The sequence below is a fragment of the Mustela lutreola genome, chromosome 5, assembly GCF_030435805.1.
Source record: "Mustela lutreola isolate mMusLut2 chromosome 5, mMusLut2.pri, whole genome shotgun sequence".
Lineage (NCBI taxonomy): Eukaryota > Metazoa > Chordata > Mammalia > Carnivora > Mustelidae > Mustela > Mustela lutreola.
Genome location: NC_081294.1, coordinates 94957774 through 94983003, shown reverse-complemented (window position 1 = coordinate 94983003; position 25230 = coordinate 94957774). Strand labels below are relative to the sequence as shown.

At 35.2% G+C, this 25230-nt stretch overlaps 1 protein-coding gene across 12 annotated transcripts in view; it reads right to left on the bottom strand.

Moving 5' to 3' along the window:
- The window catches only part of ERBIN (erbb2 interacting protein), a 126747-nt gene that overhangs the window by 8045 nt on the left and 93472 nt on the right, over positions 1-25230 (bottom strand). For 5 of the 12 annotated variants that reach the window (XM_059175124.1, XM_059175126.1, XM_059175122.1 and 2 more), the window contains 7 exons: positions 22309-22430; positions 20854-21027; positions 19780-19965; positions 12636-12750; positions 10433-10616; positions 6563-8108; positions 2198-2341 (listed from right to left, as the gene is read on the bottom strand). In XM_059175124.1, coding sequence (XP_059031107.1) covers positions 2198-2341; positions 6563-8108; positions 10433-10616; positions 12636-12750; positions 19780-19965; positions 20854-21027; positions 22309-22430 — 2471 coding nt within the window. The remainder of the gene's footprint in view (positions 1-2197; positions 2342-6562; positions 8109-10432; positions 10617-12635; positions 12751-19779; positions 19966-20853; positions 21028-22308; positions 22431-25230) is intronic. The other 7 variants (XM_059175127.1, XM_059175128.1, XM_059175130.1 and 4 more) reach the window with 3 other exon arrangements.

Genomic DNA, 25230 nt, shown 5'->3' with positions numbered 1-25230 from the left:
ATCGAGTCCCACATCGGGCTCCTTGCTCAGCAGCGAGCCTGCTTCTCCCTCTGCCTCTGCCTGCCATTCTGTCTGCCTGTGCTGACTCTCTCTGTGACAAATAAATAAAAATCTTTAAAAAAAATAAAATAAAAAATAAAATTTACTCCTGTTGAGACTACAAAAAGTCTTTTTTTCCCTTAACCCCCCCCCCCCAAAACTGCTATTCTTTTAACAGCACAGTGCCCACCAAGATTTTCTTATTAATGATGGGCAGTACCAATAAACACACAGTCTTCTAAAATTCACTTAAGCTTAATTCTATCACATTAGTATTGGACAGCTCAGTATTTTTAAAATGAATTTTTTGATGAATTTTTAAAAAATTAACTAGAGTTTGTATTTTTGTATGTCAATAATATCCTTATAGTTTATCTCACTGATAGCTTTAGAGAAAAAACAAACTCAATAGCTCATTGTCTCTGAATATATTTTTTTATAATATGCTAGGAAGCAAGATGCCCATACTTTTCATTTTAATTTAGTTCTAAACACACCCAGCTATATTTTTAAAAACTGAAGGGACCGTGATAAATAGCACTATTGTTACTTTCAAAACAATATGTGGCTAGCAACACAGCTATGTATACACTACATCATCATTTTGAAAAATAATCTGAAATCTACTTCATTATGATATGCCACAGGATACACATAAGCCTAAGGGCTTTGTGACTTAATCTAAGAAACTTTATCTGCAATAGAGCTATCATGTGCAGTTTAGTTGCTGGTTCAAAGCACTGATTAGCATTTTTAGATTTGGTTTGATCTAATTTTGTGTATTTATGCAATGAATATTTTGCCTTCCTTCCCCATTTTTGAGATGTGCTTTCGGATTGCACAGTAATCAACTTAGGTCATAGCTTGAAGTTTAAATTCAAGTCTGAATATGTAACCTTATCTAGTTTTTAAAAGAACAAATATATTATGAATGAAAAAGCAAAATGCAACAAAGTCAAAGGCTATGAGTTTAAGAATAATAAACAAAAAATATCACTGTTTAAGAGTTTGGAAAAACAATCGTTCCAGATGACAATAAAGATTATTTGAGTTAATAAAAGCCCCTGGTCTTCACTCTGTGGTTTCAGCTGGAATGAGTACCAGAAATTCAGGGCTTAATAGCTATCTCTCTTCTCTCTCCATTTCAAAGTGATAAATTATAAAACAATTGCTAGGACTCTAACACAGAAACAGATGGCACAGCAAGAAAGGTGAGGTCCAGCCACAGCAAAGTGAATCCGGGAGACCACTCTTGTCCTAGAACACAACAATGCAAAGCCAGCAGTGTATTAAAAAGGGGTTGGTGATGAGTACCCTTGGGATAAGGCAAGGATCCAGAAGTAAGCAGAGTCAGTAGGAAATAAAACTAGGGGAAAGAGACAAAATAATGTTGTAGAAGGAGAAAAATCTTTTCAGAATGGAAGGTAAGGGGAAGAAATAAATATTTATTTATAGGCCATGCTACCACCTTAAGCTGTTATGAAGAGAAAAATCTTAAAATAGAGCCATACCAGAGTTGTTCAGTTCTTTCTCCTTCTCTGCTGTTCTTATCACCTACCCTTAACTTTCATTAGAAGAATAAACCTTCCTTCTTCATCATTAATGACTACACTGAAACATGTATAATAAAGGATTTGGGTTTTGCCTTTTCATTGGTACTTATTACAATTTTTCCAGCCTTGTATTTAATCAGATTCAGTGAATTCTGATTAAACTTACTTCCAGGTAGTGATTCTCATTTGCCAATTCTAAATTACTAAACTAAAAATTATTCTTCCCCACAACACTTCTGTGTACTATATATATAGCACAGCCTTTAAACTTGAATTTTGGAGACTAACAAATTTTATTAAGCGAAAACACCACAAAGCATAATAATTAAAAAAACAACAACACTCGGTTATTTCAATTGCTCATCCCTATTTACATAAACAAGAGTATATTACATCCTTAGCTTATAACCAAAGAAACTTAAGCGATAAATACTAAATCAACTTTACAGGGAGTTTCAGAATTAAGCCATGGAAGAACTAGAAGGTAATCAAGATATCTAACCCACCATAAAAACTTATTTTCTAGAAATGGGAAAACAATAAAATGTGGGTTTTTTTTTTTTTCTTCTGTGTACTAAAAGTACTGGTCTACTGCAGGTACTCACTCGAAAAATGTGCCCACCAGAACCTCTTCCGTCTGCAACACTCAAGGCAAGGCTGCCTTGGCTGCCATGCAGATCCCTAGAGCTGCCATAGTGAAAGTTGCTTACAGCAGTAAAATTGGAATTAAAGGACCTTGACAGCATGCTCTGAATAAAGAGGGGATAGATTTAACAGAGATTAGTGTAGCATGCAAAATTCACAAGACATGTTATGTACAAAGACGTATTTATAAGTAACCCCAATACCACGCAGGAATATCATGCATCAAATTTTAAGTGCCAGTGCAAGAAATTGGCACTATTTACCATATATTTACATGACAACATACACATATACACATAAAGTACATGTAAATCCAACCATTCACATGTTTAAACACTAAAGAAGAAAGTACAAGCAAACAGTGGCTTTTTATGATGCTATCATTTCCTTTACTCCTAACTCATCTTATTAGAAGTTTGTCAGAAAAGAGAAACTGATGCCATACCTAGACGTATGTGTACATATGTAGTTATATATGGAACACAAGCTAATTTTTTTATAAAGATACATTTTTACCAACCAGTTATTTCTAACTTAAACTGGAATTCTAGAGTCTGCTTCATTTTATAGAATTTTATATCATTATTAAATAAATGGAGCATTTAAACATACATACATTCATAGCATAAGTCTGCAAAACACACCTGGCTCCTGACCACTATAATTTCTAAAAAAAAAAAAATTCCCTTAGAAATTCCCTTAGAAACATGTCTAAAGTTAGAAAAAAGTTGAACATATACATAAAGTTTTAGGATATAACAGAAGGCTCCCACTGCTCTATAGTTAACGGGAAAAAAGTTAGACAATGTACTTTTAAAAACGGTTTCTCCCATTCATATAAATAGATACTTAAGATTTCATTTTAGGAGTTAGTGGCATTTGCTGCTTAAACTTGGAAGAACCACTGATGAAATCCTTACACTGATGAATCCCTTATCACCAATCCCAGAGCTGCCTGAGAAATGAACCTCAATAAACACAATGCCTGATTTTCATTCTTCCTGCTTATTAATTCCCAGAGCTGTTACATGCTCTTCCTTTGTGTGGAGTCCCTGAATATGAGAGTCTTATGGTCAAACCGAGAGCAACCATATTTTGAGCATGGCTTGTTATCAAGAAATACAGAAATGGCTAACAAGCATTTCTATATTATTCCTAGGGAATACATATATGTTCTGCAGATTATGAAGTTGATCTCTAATACTAAGAAAACTTAATGTGCCAAATTACAATGTACACTTTTGGTTTTTTTGTGGATTCCAAAGTAATGACTAAAGAAAAAGCTAAACTTAATAGGCCATGCCTATGCTTTCCCAGACCATTTCACAAGCAATTAGGACTTGGCAGAAGAAATTCAGAGATACCCAAAACATTTGATTATAATGTAAAAATAAAGAAACTATACACAAAATCACACATAGAAACATAAACAACACACACTGAAGTACTACAAATAGTTTTATCATGCTCTTAACTTGATGGTCCAAATGACCCTTTTTAATTATATGTAGATCCTGGAACAAAGCTTTTTAGGACATCTTTGAACATATCTAGAGTTTCTGTAAATATGTCACTGACTAAGAAGGCTGAAGCTCAGAATAGGTCCAGGCCTGTGAATTCAGGACTGTGCACAGACATCTACATAAAACTGCACCCTGTCACAACACAACACATTTGTGCAGAGCTCAATTAAGGAATATGTCCTGGGCACTGGTTTGGTAAATAAATATGTCACTGACTAAGAGGGCTGAAGCTCAGAAAGGTCCAGGCCTGTGAATTCAGGCCTGTGCATAGACACCTACATAAAATTGCATTGTCGAGGCACCTGGGTGGCTCAGTGGGTTAAAGCCTCTGCCTTCGGCTCAGGTCATGATCCAGGGTCCTGAGATCGAGCCCCGCATCGGGCCTCTCTGCTCAGCAGGGAGCCTGCTTCCCCCTCTCTGCCTGCCTCTCTGCCTACTTGTGATCTCTGCCTGTCAAATAAATAAATAAAATCTTAAAAAAAAAAAAATTGCACCCTGTCACAGTACAACACATTTGTGCAGAGCTCAATTAAGGAATATGTCCTGGGCACTGCTATTCACTCCATGCTAATATTTGTATAGTAGCAACTAAATGTGGAAATTATCATATTATGTTAATGATGTTCTGGTTGAGTGCTTCTTACCAGAATTATTAATTTAATTAGATAAGTCTTCAGAAGGATAAGGTGAGATCTATTTATATGTTTGGGTTCCAGGTATAGTTTGTTGCAGTGAAGGGAAGGAGGAGTTACTAACAGAAGGTTAAAAAACCAAGTAAGCTGCAATAATTTATCTATTTTTTTTTTTAAATTAATGCTAAGCATTAAGGAGGGCAAAGTAGCAACTTCTGATTTGGGGACTTCTAGAGGTGGGGCAGGCATTGTGAAATATTTTCAAATATCTACTAGACCATAAGAATTATGTTTGGGGGAGGAAAAGGGAATTGCAGAGAAGCAAACAGATTCCCCATTCACCCTCCATCATTTTTAACCAATGCTTTCAAGTTTGGTAGTCTAAATCATGTTGCTCTGTGTCCTCACAAGGCTTTTCTTAGTTTCACTGGACTAATCCTCACCTCTAAATTATCAGTGGGCAAAACTGGGAAATTACTGCCATGTACTCCTGAAGTAACTGAATGGTCAATTTCTAAATATAAAAAGCAGAGAGGTACAATGAACAGAGGGTAGCTGCTACTTGCTTCCTATGTACTCAAGTCTAGGTACATTTCCATCAAACAGGAAAGTACTGGGAGAACAGGCACCTGAGATATCAACTACACAGAATATAATGATAACCGAATTCATCTCTTCACCAAATCTGCTCTTCATTCTCTATGTTGGCATTTCCAACAAACAGTTATTCAAGGTACCACTCAAGCTTAATTCCTTTTCCTCAGACACTTAATAGAGGAATATTCCAATCACAAGTAAACTATTCTAGAGTCTGTTTCGAAACTGTCTCTTGAATTCTTGTCTTTGTCTCAATTCCATCAATACATTTCTTATTTTTAATCAACTTAACTATAGCCTCTTCCTTCTCTTCAAAACAAAGCAAAGCAAAACAAACCATACCTATAGCCCTTCCTCCTTCTAGTTCCATAATAACTCCAGGAGTTTTGTTACAAAACAGCGATGGTACTCCTTTGCTTAAGTAATTTCCAAATTCTTGGGGCACCTGGGTGGCACAGTGGGTTGAAGTCTCTGCCTTCAGCTCAGGTCATGATCCCAGGGTCCTGGGATCAAGCCCAAGTTGGGCTCTCTGCTCAGCGGGGAGCCTGCTTCCCCCTCTCTCTCTGCCTGCCTCTCTGCCTGCCTTGTGATCTCTGTCTGTCAAATAAATTAATAAAATCTTCAAAAAAAAATAAAAGTAATTTCTAAATTCCTTAGAAAAAGCACACAAGTTCGAAGAGCCTCAATAATAAGTACAGCTACAGATGAGACAAAATGGATGAGTATGATTCAAGGCCATTAGATGTTCAGCTATTTTAAGGTGATAGTATTGAAAAGAGCTAACAATGGTAAGCAGAGGTTCATGTGAATTGATACATGGTATTAATCATATTTTAGACATTCATTTTTGAAAAACTGGACCTAAGGAAGTTTTTTAAATGACTAATTGAGGTTGTATACATTTAGCTGTTTTTACAAACAAATAAGCTAAACATGATCTTAAGTTATTTTACCAATGATTTCCAAACTTCATTAGAGCCAAAGACATCTGATTTTAGATAGGTCAGAAATGCAGTTCAGGAAAGTCAAGAGTAAATGCCATGCTAGAAGCCATCTGTGTCAGTGACAGTGTTAGTCTTAAAACATTGACTGGGAAAAAAAATCTTAGATAAAATATTTACATTTAGGATATTTCTTGTTATTCTGCTAATTATATAGTAAGACTACTATTTTCGTATACATAGTTACATAACCAATAATTATTAATAGATGAGAGAGGGAGATCAGAAAATGCTAAACAGAGGTATACATGCAGATGCATGTATTATTTACAGTATGTATGGCACAGTCTAAAAAAGATATACACTAAACATATGAAATGCATTTTAGCTTATCAGGAAACACTGGGGAGTAAGAAACAGAAAAGAAGCATATCCTACCATCTCAGTTGTTTTGAGACTGGCTAAGTCTAAACTTGAACTCTGTTGTAAGTACCAAGAATAAAATCCTCAAATATAAGTATATATTCAGTAATTCAGAGTATCTTGTTTCACCTTAAGAAACAAAGAATACCAAATATTTTTAAGAAAAATAATTTTATAGAAAGGAAAATAAAAAATTCATATTTAATTACCTTTTCTAACTTTTTGGCTTCAATGTGTCGTAGTACTTGTTCTCTCCAATCATGAGGAACTTTACTTTTTCCTGGAGGATCTAATAAAGAATGCTCAGAACCAACCCTTGCATTTGGTCTTTTTGAAGGACTAGTCCGTGAATAATTAAAATCACTAACGGACATAGTTCTCTCTGGTATTTCACTAATGGAGGGTCGAGCACTCTGAGGCCTTGATGTATTTGGACCATCGATGCTATATGTTCGTGCAGAAAGAGGTCTCTGTGATCCTGACATCACTGGAGTTCTTCCCGCTGAATGTAACTCTCTGTATGATAAATATTCTCCTTCAGGAATCTGGGCCCGCCTTGTGGGACCTGATTCACCAAGATTTACAGAAGCTGTAGAGGAAACACTACTTTGTCGCTGAATCGTAGTTCGAGTTGCTCCAGGAATGAGTCGGTCGTTTGGTGAGATGGCCCACATTTCACCGTGTCTTCCTGGACCAACCCTCTGATGTAAATGGTATCCAGTATTAGCCCGAACATTGTTATGGTTAGAGAAATTCATATTGGCAGAATGTTTAGCATAACTATGACTTTCTGTGCTCTCTGATCTAGGAAGGCGCTGAGGAGGAAAACCGACATGATCTATTTGGGGATTCTGTTTAGTGTGCCACAGAGTGTCCTTAACAGCAGCACTGCTACTGTACTGGATGTTATACTGAGGAGGACCGTACATCTGAGGCATAGGTTGTGGGCCACTTACTGTGGGGCTTCTTATTATATTTGGCTCTTCAGGATTATGATTTGAATCAAACTTGAAAACTGCCTTTGTACCTGATATTAAATCAGTAGATGAAGAAGAACCAGTAAATACTTGCAATGGTTGATCATACAAAAGTGTAGCAGACTTGCTCCTGACAATATTTTTTCCATCAACAGTAGATGTTACTTTAATTGTTGCACTTGGCTGCTGTGGTCCATTATCACTAAGGATGTCATAGATTTTTAACCCTCCAGTCTCCATATTAGTTATACTATGAGATTTCACAACAGATCCAATTGGCCCACTTCTCTGAGGAGAGAGATCTTCAGTGCTTTTGGAAACACCCATATCAACAGAAGAATCAGTGCCATGTGGTTCAGTCCTCCTAGCAGACTGTGGAGTTTCCTCAGAATGTCCATTTATCTTATTTACACATTCCAGATTAGAATACTTATTTCCATTTTCCAAGGGCTCAGCTTCTCCTTTAGAATTAATGCTTAAAAAGTCTGTTCCAAGCACTATATCCTGTGTCTTTGATCTTTCCACTATCTCTGGTTGAAATGTATCATTAGTTACAAGTTTATTAAGATTCATATTGATATGGTCTAGTTTGTGAGATTCATCAGATGTGGCTGCTGAGTCAACACTTTTCTCAATAAGAACCAATCGCTCTTCAATATTCAAATCATATTCAGGTAAGTTAATGTCTTTTTTATCATGAAGCTGGAATTTTTCTTCTGTTGAATGATTTAAAATATCTCCATTTTGTAAGAGGCTGTTAAAATTTTCATCTTCTTGTCTAAAACAAAGATAATTTTATCACAAACATCATAAAGCTCAGGTTCTTTTTCTTTATTTTTAAAGATTTTATTTATTTATTTCACAGGGATCACAAGTAGGCAGAGAGGCAGGCAGAAAGAGAGAGAGAGAGAGAGAGAGAACCAGAGAAGCAGGCTCCCTACTGAGTAGAGAGTCCGATGTAGGGCTTTATCCCAGAACCCTGTCAAATAAATAAATAAAATCTTAAAAAAAAAAAAAAAAAAGTAGGTAGGTTATACTAAAAAAATAAACTTACAGAACTCAACAAGAAGTTAGTTAGTTTTTTTTTTTTTTTTAAGATTTTATTTATTTATTTGACAGACAGAGATCACAAGCAGGCAGAGAGGCAGGCAGAGAGAGAGGGGAGGAAGCAGGCTCCCTGCTGAGCAGAGAACGCTATGCGGGGCTCAATCCCAGGACTCTGGGATCATGACCTGAGCTGAAGGCAGAGGCTTTAACCCACTGAGCCACCCAGGTGCCCCAAGAAGTCAGTTTCATTGTATGGTGATTTAAAAAATAAAACTAAACAATACAGACTGAAAAAAATCTGAAGATCAAAAGCAAAACTAAATCTAATCACTCTTCTAAGTTATTTCATTGTATTTGGCAAATATTTATAAATGTGCTATTTTAAAATTACAGAAAACATTTTATTTCTGCTTTGTGGAAATAAACCTACTTATATTTCACACAAATATGAAATCATATTTGTGCCCTCTTGCATAAGTATTCAAGTTATGTTTAACAAATATTCCTTAGGATTGATCTTCCCATTAGGTAACAGACTATATTCATTACAGAAATACAACAAAGTTGTGGATATATCCCTTTGATACCCTTTATTTCATTACCCAAAAAACTTTGGGTAATGAAATAAATAAAATTTATTTATAAAATTTATAAAATACTAAAACTATTTCCCAACAAAATACTGGAAACATTACTTCAAAAGTTAATCATTATCTTAACATCTAAGAGGTTATAAAAATTATTCTACTACCACACTAGGTCTCAGCCTCAAATTCAGAGGGCAGAAATAATTATTCATAAGTACGTAATAGCTAAACTCATTTTGTGACATAAAATCTATTTTCCTTCTACAACAATACAAATCAGCACAAACAAAATTTGACTTAACTGTGTCTGGAATTTAAGAACCATTTTACTCTAAAAATTATCCATACAGTAAGCTTTGGGTTCAGTAGTAACCCAAATCTTTCTAATAAGCACCTAGCTGATACATTAACATGAAGGTGAAACAACACATCTTATTTTGATAGTCAAGTATTTTGAAAGCCCAAATAACAGTTGTTTTAAACTTCAGCTAATTTTAGCCTATAGGAATTAAGTCTTGTTTAGAGTCTGACCTACAAATTTGGGGCTAATTCAAAGATACAGAAGTAGTTAAAAGTACTGAATGCCCTTTAATGGCACTCTTCAAAAATGAGTAACAGAGCACCTGTGTGGCTCAGTGGGTTAAGCCTCTGTGTTTGGCTCAGGTCATGGTCTCAGGGTCCTGGGATTGAGTCCTGCATCAGGCTCTCTGCTCAGCGGGGAGCCTGCTTCTCACTCTCTGCCTGCCCCTCTGCCTATTCGTGATCTTGCTCTCTGTCAAATAAATAAATAAAAATTTTTAAAAATATGAGTATCTAAAAAATACCCATTTCAACTTGAATTACTCTAAACATGTTTGTTTTAATATCTAAAAATACTGTTACAGTGTCCAATTTTTTAATGAAGAGAATTAGAATATTTTAAATTCTTTCTTCCCCATTTTTAAAAAGAAGTTTATTTTTTTAGTAATCTCTATATCCCATGTGAGGCTTGAATCTATAACCTCAAAATCAAAAGTCACATGGTATTCCAACTGATGTAGCCAGATGCTCTTTTTCTTTCCCACTTAAAAACGTATTACAAATGGGGGCGCCTGGGTGGCTCAGTGAGTTAAAGCCTCTGCCTTCGGCTCAGGTCATGATCCCAGGGTCCTGGGATCTAGCCCCACATCGGGCTGTCTGCTCTGCAAAGAGCCTGCTTCCTCCTCTCTCTCTCTCTGCCTGCCTCTCTGCCTACTTGTGATCTCTGTCAAATAAATAAATAAAATCTTTAAAAAAAAAAAAAACTATTACAAATGAAAACGTAGCAAACCTAAATAAGTAGTGATAAAATGGGGAAGAAATCATATACTACCTGAACTACTTCTATTAATATTAATTTGTGAAATCTGGTTTGTTTTAGTCATATATATTTATTTGCCTTATTATCTCTCCTGTATAAATAAATTATTCTATTAAGATGTTCACAGACCTGATTTTGGAATTAATACCAATATGAGTTTGTTTCACTGGAGAGCAAAGTGAGGTATCTTGACTACTATCAGTGTTAAGAGAAACTGAATCAGACATCCGAGATGGAGAAGAACAGTTGCTGTTATTCTGATTGCTATTGTGTGTAACTTCATCCGATAATGAATCTGTATCCTTTGTATCATCTGAAATACAAAAACTTAAGCTATTGATAAAGTCACTAAGGATTTGCGTTTAATACTTTGCAGTAATGACAAATGACATTTATATTGTCCTGGTTCAATATATAAAGAATTCTATGGATTAGAAGATAAATAAAAGCACTTCTGAAAATTCAGTCCTAATATACACAAAGATTAAATAATTTAAAACTCATGATACCTTTAAGTTTTTGACAAATATAATCTATGTTAAGATTATCCAGAATTTGATTCAGTTTTAACTACTGACAAGATTATATTATACAAAGTTTTTCTAAGGCCATCAATTAATTTTAGTGAATAAGGCTCTTCCACTCATTCACAGTATTTTATTCAGTAGGACCTACACCCAACGTGGGGCTTGAATTCACAACCTAAAGATCAAGAATTGCATACTTTATTAACTGGGCCAGCCAGGTACCCCCTCATTCACAACTTCAAAAAGACATAAAAACAAAGAATAAACAGTAGAGTTCACAGCCTAGATTTGTAACCTGGGGAAGAAATTATTTCATGTAAGTATGGAATTGTTTTCATCTATTCTGAAAATAAAAATGGGCAATACAGTCAATTAAAAAAAACACCGAAGAAATCAAGAAAGTTCACCAGGTGAGCTCTCTCCTGCTATTTTTAAACCATTTCAAAGAATTATATATTAAAAAAATGATCAATATATGAGATGGCTTTTGTTTTTTATATAATCAGAAATAGACAATATTCATATGCCATTATAGGCAGGTACTATCAGAAAGTATTATATTTTTAAAAGTAATGATAAAAAAGATAGTAACTTGGGGCACCTGGCTAGCTCAGTCAGTGGGGCATATAACTCCTGATCTCAGGGTCTTCAGTTCAAGCTCCAGGCTGGGAAAAAAGCTTACTTAAAAACAAAATGAAAAAACGAAATGATTTAATATCTTTACAACCCTGAAGACTGTTTTTAATGAAATTTTACCCACATCACAGAAATAGTATATACAGAGAGAGTCAAAGGAGATTATATGAATTAAAGATATTTTTTCTGCTCCAAATATCTTAGGGGCACAGTTTGAGTAGTCTGGATTTTCTTTACAGTTGGCAATAATAGTACATGGGGCTTTCTATACTCAACTTTAAGGTATCTGGGCGCTGGAGTCTTAATTTTTAAAATACTGTTAAGCAAGATGGCTTTCTTTCCCAGATATTATTCCTTTCTTTCCTAGATAAGTTCTTTCCTAGATATTATTCTTCCTCTTCAACTTCCTTGTGCGGTTAGATAGCACAGTAAGCAGGAACTAGTAAGTACTCAAACACATATCACTATCACTATTATTATGAAAACCAAACTATCTAGAGGCACCTTGACGTAAGTTTCATTAATGCCATAAAGGCAAAGACTGGATGAATATTTGGTAGAGATAATACAGACACGTTCAGGCACTGGGGGGAGGAGTGAGGAAGGGTGAAAGGAAGGGATAGATATCCTTCAAGTTCCCTTTCATGTCTAAGAAGAGTCAGAGATTCTATTACAAGAAAAAAAATGGCTGGGGTGTGAGGATGGTTTAAAAAGAGTTCCAGGACAGATAAAATAACACGCATCTATTCTACATCAGGTATTGTGCTAGATCTGAGTACACTGAATAATCTAGCACATTTGATACTCACAAACTACTTCATTAGCCTCAATGTATGTCAAGTTAGATAAGTTCATATGCATAAAATTAAGCAGCTCAAGGGTTACCCAACAAATAAGCAGCAAAAACAGAATCACAACAGAGGTTTTTCTGTCTATAAAGCCCATGCCCTCATACATAACCTTGCATGAGGGAAGAGAAAATATCTAATAAGGGTCTTCTTTAAAAAACAAGAGGGATAAAGAACAAACCTTTTAGGAAGGCATATTTTAAAAATTGTTTCAAAAAAGTATTCTAAATAATATAATGACTTTTAGTGAAATTTATTTTAAAAAATTATAAATTTGATAAATTCAGCCCATTTCTATTCCTAGTGCTTTCAACATCTAACCTTTTTTGTTATTACTAAGAGCTACCACTTTTGGCTGGTTAATAGAGCTTTCAATTAATGGTGGTCGCATCTCTGCCATTTTCATCTCTTCATCAGAAGAAAGTTCTTCAGATTCCTAATTTAAAGAAAGAAGAAAGTATTTAAATAAACTTTGGTTTCTTTGAAAGAATATATATTAAGTCATAAGAACTTCAAAGAGAAAAGAATACTTAGAACATGGAAAAAACCTTTTTATGGTAACAGCAACTAAAACTAGTATATAATTTAAGTTTTTCAAGATATGGCAATAAAACTGTGGCAATTATTAAATATGTCAAAGTGGCTATGGAATAATACTTTATGATAGGTTTTAATTCAAGTATATTAATGATTATAATGTGCCTGGTACTCTGCCAAGTGTTAGAGAAATAAAAATGAATAAAGCACAATCTCTGTCATTGAAAAACTCAGTTTAGAGGTATTCCAACCAAAAGTCTCTTCCTAATTCTCACATTTATTCCCTCCAAAATTATCAAGTTGCAAGGAGTCAGAAGGACTGAGGAGTTCTTTTACGAAAATGAGTTAATGGCAATTTCTGACCAATTTGAAGAGAGAATTTTTTATTATTTTCCATGAATTTTTCTCTAATATTTGATGAAAGTCCCAGATTATCTGCCACTGAGTGATTAAGTGAAAGGCGTAGTGAACAAAAGGACCTGGTGGTGAACAACTATTTATAGAAATATTTTAACATTGCAAATACTATATATAAAAAACAGAGCTTTTGCAGATTTAATTATTATTCCAAATGATGAAAATAAATAAATAATATGATGAAAATAAAAACTCTTAAACATTGTTCTGTTAAAAGTACTAAGACTTGTGGTTACTCATAGATGACATAATAAAGATATGGACCAGGGTCAGAAAACTATCTCAGTAAAAAAGCCAGATCATAAATATGTTACACTTCGAGGCCCTTAAGTCTCTCAACTATTCAACTCTGCCACTGTGGCACTCAAGTAGCTACAGACAATATGTAAACAAATGCCTGTGGCTATGTGCCAGGAAAATTGAATTTCATCTGATTTTTCGCATGTCATGAAAGTGTCTTCTTCTGTTGATTCCTATTCAATACTTAATAATGCAAAAGCTGGGGGCGCCTGGGTGGCTCAGTGGGTTAAGCCTCTGCCTTCGGCTCAGGTCATGATCCTCAGGGTCCTGGGATCAAGCCCCACATTGGGCTCTCTGCTCAGCGGGGAGCCTGCTTCCCTCCTCTCTCTCTCTGCCTGCCTCTCTGCCTACTTGTGACCTCTGTCTTTCAAACAAATGAATACACTCTTTAAAAAAAATAATGTAAAAGCTGTTCTTAGCTTTCAAGCCATATAATGACAGGCAGTGGGCCAGACATGGGCCAAAGGTCATAGTTTGCCAAACCCCGTTCATGACTGTACTACGATGGAAAGACATTTCTAATTAGTAGAACAGGAAGAGAAAGTAAAGAGCGAAGAAAGAGAAGTGAGGGGTGAGGTAAGAGAGGAATGACATTCTGCACAAATGAAAGCATAGAAATAAGAGAAGGTATGTCAATTCCATGTAGCTGGAGCTCAGATAACTGCCAGGAGACAGAAAAGTTAGATTGGACTGAAAAGGGAAAGGTTATGCTCTTGAGTATCAAGTACGTGCTGGTCACTACTGGAAGTTGCCAAGCCAGGAGTTCGTATCAGGTTATCTTTCAAAACGGTAACTCTGATATTAAGAATGCATGGAAAGGGGTGCGTGGTAGCTCAGTTGGTAAATGTCTACCTTCGGCTCAGGTCATGATCCCAGGGTCCTGGAATCAAGCCCTGCATCAGGTTCCCTGCTCTGCGGGGAAGCCTACTTCTCCCTCTCCCACTCCTCCTACTGTCTCTCTCTGTGTCAAATACATAATATACATAAAATACATAAATAAAAAATCTTAAAAAAAATAAATGCATGGGAAGAGATAGAGAGCAGCAGAAAGGGACCTGGTTATCCTAATAGTCCTAAAGGAAAAAAAAAAAAATTATCTTTAGGCAACGGCAGTGATGGCTGAAAAAGAAAAAAGGAATCTGACAGAAATTTAGGAATGAACAGAACCTAATGGTAGAATTAATGCGCAAAGAATGAGAGAACAGGAGAAGGAAGGGCAAATGGTATGTCCCAATTTTGATACAGACAGTACTTTCAACTGCTGAGCAGACTTCCTCCAATACTACACCTGGCATCTGGGAGCTATGGCCTCCTACATTTCCTCACCTTTCTGTCTCCTGTGCTCAAGTCAACTAATGTTCCTGCAGTTAGCTCTTATTTTGTCCTTCCCCACTCCTTCCCTTTGGACTGCATTTTCTTCAATAGTTATGTTTAATGTAGATAATTCTTCAGTTTATAATTTAGCTTTCATTTCTCTTCTGAGCTAAAGAGACACATTTCCAACGACCTACTGAGTATGTTTAATGGATGGTCCTGTTAAGTGTTCAAATTCCACATATTCAAAAACAACCTCATCCTTCAAAGGCTCCTTGTTTTCTTAATATTCAAGTTCAGTTAATGGCATCATCCTATTCAAGCACAGCTGTGTGACTATTCCCTCTTCACTCCTTATAGTCAGGGATATTTCATACTAAATCTCTTACATTCTTAAAACTAAGTTTCAGTCCACATTTTCTAGTATTCTAATAAAGAGTATTTATATAAATAAGTCATTTATATAAATAAAGCCCTGAAATGGGGAAATTCAGTAGCTGTTGCCAGATAACCCTAATATGTAGCTCTACCACAAGTACTGCTCTGCTAAAAGGCCTTCAGTGGCTCCTCAAAGACTACAGAACACTAAATCCAAACATTTTAGCATGGCTTTCCAGAGCCTCATCATCAGGAGCCAAACTACTCTACTAATTTTGTTTCATTCTACCACTCCAACCCCATTCTACCTACACTCAGGTAGATGGAACATGTTCTTTTCTACATTTCTCAGGTACCTCCCTTTTGCTATCATTATTCCTTCCATATTTTATTCAGTTCTCCTATTTCTGCTAGATGAAATATTATAATGTACAAATTAAATGGCTCCTTCACCCTAAAGCATCCATGGTTGTTCTTAGCCAGAAAATACCTCTTTTTCTAAATTTATGTAGCACTTAATATTTTTATCACTTAGTATTTTTCTTATACACTCAGCACCGTCTAACCTTGACTGTATCTATATACCCATATATCTATTCTGTCACCATAGTTCAAACACAGTGCCTTTTGCATAGAAATCATACAAAATAAAGTATTAAATTCACTGGGACAAACCCAATAACCTTTTCACAAACTATGCTGTATTAGGTGCAATGTATATGATAAGTATATGGAATAATGTGATCCATTTAAAATACATTCACAAGCCATGAGGCTTCTTTCTAGTAAGTGAATACTAGCTTAATGGATAATCTTGAAGACAGATGATATGCTTTGAATGCATTTAAATTTTTCAGGAATAAAGATGCTGCTATGAACCCACAATATCACCTTTTCTATATACCAGTGCTCTGCAAAAGAACTTTCTATAATGATAGAAATGACTGGTCTGTGCAGTTCAAGATGGTAACCACTAACTAGCTAGACATAGCTACCGATCACCTGTAATGTAGACTAGTAAAACTAAGAAACAGAGCTCTTACCTTTATTTACTTAATTTAAATAACCACTTACAACTAGTGGATACATAATGGGCAATATAGCTATAAATAAAAAACACATCAGAATTTCATTTTGCAAAGTTAGAGCTTTATCATTTTACATTATCTCCAGCAGTGTATGAGAGGAATGCAAAAAAAAGAAAAAAAAAGTGCAGCTACTTCTGGAAAACTCTGGCATTTTCTCAAACAAGTAAACAGAGTCACTATATGATTCAAAAGTTTTACTCTTAGGTATATATCCAAGAAAAAAAAAGAAAATATTTACTGACACAAAAACTTGTATGCAAGCATTCACAGTGGCATTACACACTATAGTCAAAATGTGGAAATAACCAAAATGTCCATCATTATTGATACCATGGAGTATGTATCAATGGTCAAATCTATAGAGGCAAATAATTAGTACATAAGACGCTAGGGCTCAAGGGGATGGAGAGGTTGTGGGGAGATGGCTAAGAAGTACTGGCTTTCTTTTCTGGGTAATAAAAATGTTCGAAAAGTAACAAAAAGTTCACTGCAGTGAAGGCTGAACAACTTTTAGTGTATCAGTAGCCACTGAATAAAGGGTACAACCTTTATTTAAATGGGTGAATTACATAGCATGTGATCTATACCTCAAAAAACCTGTTTAAAAAAAAAAAGTTACAGCTTTTATTGATCCACTAGAAGAAACTCTTAAAAGAAAGTCTCAGACTCCACCAAAAAATTACTAAAAATTACTAAATTACTAAATGAATACAGAAAGTCACAGGATACAAAAATCAATATACAGAAATTCATTGCATTTCTATACACTAAAAACAAAGTAGCAGAAAGAGAAACTAAGAAAACAATCCCATTTACAACTGCATCAAAAATAGTATCTGGGGGTCTGGGGGGGGTGCCTGGGTGGCTCAGAGGGTTAAGCCTCTGCCTTTGGCTTGGGTCCTGGTTTCAGGATCCTAGGATGGAGCACCACATTGGGCTCTCTGCTCAGCGGGGAGCCTGCTTACCCCTCTCTGTCTGCCTGCCTCTCTGCCTATCTGTGATGTCTCTGTGTCAAATAAATAAAAATAAAAATAAATCTTAAAAATAAAAATTTAGATATAAACTTAACCAAGGAGGTTAACTCTAAAAACTAAAACACTGAGAGAAGAAACTGAAGATGACACAAACAAATGGAAAGACACCCCATGTGCACTGAATGGAAGAACAAATATTGTTAAAAAGGCCATACTACCCAAAATCAATGTACAGATTTAATGTAATCATATTGAATTACCAACAGCAATTTCCATAGAACTAGAACAAATAACCCTAAAATTTGTATGGAACCCCAAAGACCTGAAATAGTCAAAACAATCTTGAAAAAGAAGAATGGGGGGGTGTTTGGTTGGCTCAGCTGGTAAAGCATGCAACTTGATCTGAGGGACATAAGCTCAAGCCCCACTTTAGGCATGTATCCTACTTAAAACAAAGTAAGAACAAAACTGGAGGTAGTAAAAGCAAAGATTTCAAGATATACTACCCAAAGGTATAGTAATCAAAAACAGTATAGTATTGGCACAAAACCAGAAACATTGAGAAGTGGAATAGAATAGAATCCAGAAATAAATCCATGATCATCTGGGTCAATTCATCCTCAACAAAGCAGGAAAGAATATCCAGTGGGAAAAAGAATGTTTTTTCAACAAATGGTGGTAGGAAAACTGGAGAGCAACATGCAAAACAATGAAACTGGACCACCTTCTAAAACCATACACAAAAATAAACTCAAAATGGATTGAGAACCTAAATGTGGGACCTGAAATATAAAAATCCTAGAAGACAGCACAGGCAGTAATTTCTCTGACACTGGCCACAGGAACATTTTTCTTTCTCTTTTTTCAAGATTTTGTCTTTACATACTCTCTCCACCCACTGTGGGGCTCAAACTCAAAAACTTGAGATCACAACTTGCACGCTCTTCTGACTGAGCCAGCCAGGTGACCCAGAACATTTTTCTAGATGTGTGTCCAAAGGCAAGGGAAACAAAAGCAAAAAAAAACCATTGAGACTACATCAAAATAAAACTTCTCCACAGCAAAGGAACCAATTAATAAAACTAAAAGACAACTTATTGAATGGGAGCAGATACTTGCAAATGAGACATCTGATAAAGGGTTAGTATCCAAAATATATAAAAAACTTGTAAAACTCAATACCAAAAAAATAATCTAAATTAAAAAATGGGCAGAAAACATGAACAGACATTTCTCCAAAGACGACACAGAGAGGGCCAACAGACACATGAAAAGGATCTCAACATCACTCATTATCAAGGCAATGCAAATCAAAAATCACAATGAAGTATTACCTCACAACTGTTAGAATGGCTAAAATAAAAAATAAGAAACAACAGTATTGGTGAGGATATGGAGAAAAGGAACCATCCTGCACTTGTGTTGGGAATGCAAACTGGTACAGTCACTGTGGAAAAAAGTGTGGAGGTTCCTCAAAAAAAGAAAAAAAAAAAAAAAAAGAATTACCATATGATCCAGTAATTCTACTACTGGGTATTTACCCAAAGAATATGAAAACACTATTTTGATATATGCACCCTGATGTTTATGACAGAATCAATTACAATAGTCAAAATATGGAAGCAGTGTCCATCGATAAGGAATGCATAAAGAAGATATGGAATGTGTGTGTGTGTGTATCTATCTATGTTGCTATCGATGGACAGATAGGTATACTGGAATATTATACAGCTATCAAAAAACAATGAAATCTTGCCATTTGGAGCAACATGGATGGCTCTAGAGAGTATAATGCTAAATGGAAAAAGTCAGTCAGGAAAGGACAAATACTTAATGATTTCATTTGTATTTGGAATTCAAGAAACAAAACAAACGAACAAAGAAAGAAAGAGACAAACTAAGAATCAGACTCTGAACTATAGAGAACAAAGTTACCAGATGGGAGGAAGGTGGAGGATGGGTGAAATATGTGATGGGATTTAAGAGTGCTCTTGAGGAGTACTGAGTAATGTACAGAATTGTTAAATCACTATATTATATATCTGAAACTAATAGAACACTGTATCCTAACTAAAACTGTAACTTTAAAAAAGTGTTAGACATTCAAAGAAAAAAAATATTTCACAATCAATGATAAATGCTTAAATAAGTGAAATAACTGAACTATACTTATGGCAATCTTTTCAATAAACAATTGAGATGATGTATATTAAAGAATTAGAATAGAACTACCACAATATAATTTACATAGCAAACGTGAATGCAATACAGGTTATAAAATTTTAAGTTTGAAGTGATAAATGAGTAATACTATAACAAATACCATGAAATTTCTCAAATGAGGTAGTGTATTTTCTGCTTTTGATTAACATTTTTTTATCTTTAGTTAGGAATAATGAAATGCTAAATTCTTAAAAGTTGTTACAACTGTTCCAGAGAATAAACACAATGCAGTACCTCAAAAACATCGTCGTGATTAACAATATGCTTCAAGTTTTCAGAGGCTTTCATATTTGTAGTCACTGGTAGACTCCCAGGACTAATCTCAGCTTCAGATTCACTGGTCTTCTGTAAAGAGTTTCCTATCATATACTTTTCTCTTTCATCAGCTTTGATTCTTACTGGAGTGGTACTTTCTGAAGTCTACGTCAAAGAAAACAAAGAATCCATATTCCTTAAAGCTCTGTATCTATTTTTGTACTATAGTTCAGATTAGAATTTAAAAGTAGGGTGCCTGTTTGGTTCCACAGGAAGACTCTGTGAGTCCTAATATCAGGATCATGGGTTCAAGCCCCACATTAGGTGCAGAGATTACTAAATATATATATACAGTGTGTGTGTATGTATGTGTATATAGTATGTATTTATTTTGGCCATATACGCTCATTTGGGGAGCAGGTGGCCCCCAAAGGTTCATGAACCACATTAAACTTTATAATTTAGCTGAGGCTACATTTCACCTCTTAGGCTGCAAAGCTGGCATTCATGAATGAGTCACTTAGCTCAGCAGTCTCAAACTCAGGCTGGTTAGACTGTTTTCTGCTGATTGTGGAATATATGGTAACTTTAGCAACATAAGAAAACTGTTTCTGTAATATAATGTGGGGGAACAAATTCCATGAAAGGAACACACACTTTAAGGATTGTTGTACATTTCTGAAACATCCCAAGGAAATAGTCTGTCATAGCAATTACATTTAAAATTAGAATTGGGTAGAGTGGATCAATGTTAACACGGGAAAAAAAGTATTTCTGTAACAACAAATTTTCTGACATTCCTTATTTTTTTAAAACCTATGATGACGTTATCCTGCCCACATGGAAAATCTGTAACCATATTGAAGTGTAATAATAGCAATCAGAGAGTCTGCCGATTATTCTAGCTTTCACTTCAGGTGGTGAGAACAACACCCTAAATTTGGGAGGACATTATCGTGTATACAAAAAGGACCATTGTATCGATTATTCTTTCAAAGTTTTAAAAAGCTTGAAATAAGTTTTAGTCAATTCTTTTAAATTGAGTTTTCTAACCTTCACACCCACATCATTATTTACAACTTGCTGATCTTCATGTGGTTTCAGTTCTTTTCCAGAATCTTCACAGGTCTCTTCATCTTTTAGTCTATGTACAATGGTTTGAACAGTTTTGACCATATTCTTAAGCTCATCTGGGTATGGTGTTGGATATCTCTTCAAATTTCCCTCCTAGAGAAATAAAATAAGTAAAATTTGAAATATGGATAAATATTTCTAAAATCAACCTCAAAATTTAACTATAACCCACTTTAATTGCACTGGTTATCTGGCTCCTGAGGGTAACTTTAAACACAGATGATAGGCCACTAAGATCATTTTATTTTATTTAAGATTTTATTTATTTTAGAGAGAGAGAGACAGAGACAGAGAGAGAGGTACACAGAGAGAGAAAGAAAGAGAGAGAATGAGAAGGGGGAGCGTCAGGGGAAGAAGCAGCCTCCCTGCCGAGCAGGGAGTCTGATGCGGGACTTGATCCTGGGACTCCGGGATCATGACCTAAGTCCAAGTCAGCCGCTTAACTAACTGAGGGCACCTAGGCACCCCCTGAAAGCATTTTAGACAGAAGTATGGTTTTATCAATAGTGAAAGACTTCACAGTTACAGATTTAACTAATACTTTGAAAACTTTTTTTTTAAAGATTTTTATTTATTTATTTGACAGACAGAGATTGCAAGTAGGCAGAGGAGATAGGCAGAGAGAGAGGAGGAAGCAGGCTCCCTGCTAAGCAGAGAGCCTGATGTGGGACTCAATCCCAGGACCCTGGGACCATGACCTGAGCCAAAGGCAGAGGCCTTAACCCACTGAGCCACCCAGGCGCCCCTGAAAACTTTTTTTAAAAGCAGACTAGTATGTCTTCCATCTTAAGATTTATGGTGTGGATATTGCCAACACTATCACTTGGCTTTGAAACAGGTATGTTTTCCAGATAGATATTTTTCCAGACACATATAAAATTCCTACATTTATATACTGTCTTATATGCCAGGAACCAAATACTTCCAAAGTCAGTCTAATTGCCATTTTTCTGGGATTCAGCTAGTTTATATAAGGGCAAAATAATTATATCCACAAGTAATTTGGAAATGATTTATTTACTACTTCTGTCACTGCAACACAGATTCTCAAACCCATAAAGAAAAACATGTTCATAACAGAGTTCTTGATCCCTAGAATCTAAATAATAAATCATTAAAAAACAGGAAGAGGGAAAGCAATCACGTGTTTTTCTCTTATTTTTATATTATGAAATTTGGCTTAAAATCACATAGTTTTATACTGTTTTTAAATTCTTTCACAGGACACAGTGGGATCAATAAAACTTCAAGTGCCTTGAGGGCAAGGAATGAAACCAATATTCCTTTGTATCTCTGAAATAGTACAGTAAGGTAAATAGCACCAATTAAGTATCAGTGGATCTGTTTAAAACCTGAGGGGAAAACAGGACTCACCCTGGGAGGTGCCTCCCTTTCATCTTTGTCTTCATCACAATCAAATGCTACTTGAGCCCGCTGTTTCCTCTGTTCCTCCCACAGTGAAGGATTAAAACTTTCATTATCTGATATGAACATAACTAAAGAAAAACAAACAACAAACAAAAATATACTATATTTTGCTGTAATTATGGAAAACCATTACTTGCTCATAATTTTGAGTTATAAACATTAAGGTAAGTCAAGACTGATCAATGCCAACAGCATTCAATGCTCCTGTAACTGTAATATCTCTTTAAAAGTATTAATAATATATCTTTTCTTCCCTTAAGTGAATTTGTCCTATTACCAGAAGGGTTCCTGAAAAGAATCTAACAATTACAACTCTAAGTAGGTATGTGATTTTGTGCAGTTCCCTACAAAAAGCAGCATGGTAATTGTGCCTCCTTCAGCAGCACACATATGACACGGCAATACATAAATTATTTCAGAATAATCGTCCCTATTCTGATATTGTTCATCATATAAGGGGGATGAGGAGATAAAGACAAAGTAAGTTACTTTGGTTAAAAAAAAGATTACCCTGATGCCTTGCTATTAAATCTTTGCATTATACATTATACTTTATATACAGCTTTACTAAGCAAATAAAGTGCTAATAATTTACTAAGCAAATAAAGTGCTAATAAAGTGATTTTTTATATTAAAATGTAAGGAAAATTGAAAATCAAACATAAATGCAACACTACATATCCTGCTATGCAATATAATATTGAAGGTAAAGAGTCAACAACTATTATATTTTTTTTTGCTTTTTAGGCAAGTAAAATAATCTAAGGCTTAACAATTAGTCCACTTGACTATTATACCTCACCACACAGAAGTTTGTGCAATACAAGATAAAATCACAACTGTTTTCTGTCCTCTAAAAAAAAATGACTCCACTCACTCAAAACAAAAGGGAGTAAAAGCACCCAAAATTAGTTGGAAAAAAAAAATTCCTAGAATACCCATATGTGGTCAGTTTGAATGTTTAGCCAAAAGTAGCATCATTATCATTAATTTTTAGTCTTTATTGTGGGATTCTTACCATTCTGTAATATCATATCCAAACAAAGAACATCACAAAACCAAATCTGAACAAGAAGAATTGAGTTTTTACCTTCAGCTTTTCTTGTTTTCAATACTTGGCTCAAGAAAAATTTTTTAAAAAATAACTTTGTGGCATTAATAGTTAATGAATTATAAAGTTTGTTTTTTTTAAATTTGCGGAAGGTAGTTCAAATTCCTAGGAATCCCTATTGACTTTTGTGGTATACTTGGAAAGGCAAGCAGAGCCAAGCAGTTTGCAACAAAGCCTATTTCCATGGTTCAAAAAATTCCCCTCCCATCTTAAGCAACAATTTCAATCACCAGACTAGCTGAGAAATCTCTTAAGAGTTTTTATATCAAGCCAAAGCAATCTTATACCAGAATTTTTTCAGAACTCCAAGGGAAGTAACTTTTACCATGACCCTCATTCTTGTCAACTTCTGATCGCCTATACTTTCTATGCTTTAGTGTAAACCTCACATCTTTTGAGATTCAGGACATCAAGTAATACTACTACTTTCTCTGCATTTTAGATGCCACTAGACCTGATAACCCCGGCAGATTCACTGGAGACTCTAGTATTTGCCTAATAGCCTTTCTCTCTACCTAAAACTTGCCAATATCAAGAACGGTAACAATGTGTGATTAATCCCCTCTACACCACTACAATTTCACAGGCCTCAATCTTCTGAATTTCAATGTCCATCTATATTTCACCAATGTGATTCATAATCCTGGTCACATTCAAGATGTAAGCTTCTGTAAAACTTTCCTTCTTCTTGACCACTACAACACTCATTCTTTCAAAGCATTCCCTTCCTTATTATTGCTGGTACACTTTGAGTTCCTTATTCTCATTTCTTACTCTTCCTGTAAATCCACTGTAGGTTTTACTTTCTTTTCTATTCAGCTTTGGTTTAATGATACATTATTTTAACCACTTTCAAATTTCTTGCCCCTTTCTCAGTTTATACCTTTCCAACAAAACCCACGGATGTGCTACTTCAACCACCTAACTTCTTTGATCTGGACCGCTCACTTCTATCAGAGAAAAGTGACATCACCCTGTTGTTTAGAACCTTTACAAATGTATGGTATTCCTTTATCTTTGCTCCATCTTCAGTGCTGCCCAGGAATCCCATTTATTTCCAGTCGGTCTTTCCTCCTACTACAAATCACTGTCTTCAAGGTCCCTACCCCCGACCTCTAGAGGAAGTTTTCTCTTTGACTTCAATGAATAAAGAAATGCCATCAAAACACTCAGACTGAAAATTCCCTGACCCCTGCAACAACCAGTTTTCCCCAGATACAAATTGTTACATGGATGCTGTTTCCCATTTAACACTGATTCCTCTAATAGGCCCCAATACCAATACCATGCTTTCTATTTCAAACTTATCCATCATTATTCACCTTTAGAAGGTGAGGCTTTTTTTTTTTTATTTTTAAAGATTTTAATTAATCTCTACACCCAATGTAGGCCTTGAATTCACTACCCTGAGGTCAAGAGTCATGCTCTACTGAGTTAGCCAGCCAGGCACCATAGAACATGACCGTCTTGAAGCAAGGATTTTTATCATTAAATACTTAGATCTAACCCACTGCTTGGCATATTGGTGCTAAATAAAAATGGAATGAATTAAATGTGAACCAAGTATCTATTCTCCTTAAACTGTATAAAACTCTAAGCCAAGAACATTGTATTTTCTGACTTATTACTTGGAGGTACTATGATGAAGGAAAAAGTTTTTCTTGCATTTGAAAAAGAATTCACCCACCTGGCCATGTCAGTATACTTTCTGATTCAGTATTATTAACTGCAGTATGTTACAGTGTTTTCTTTGTAAT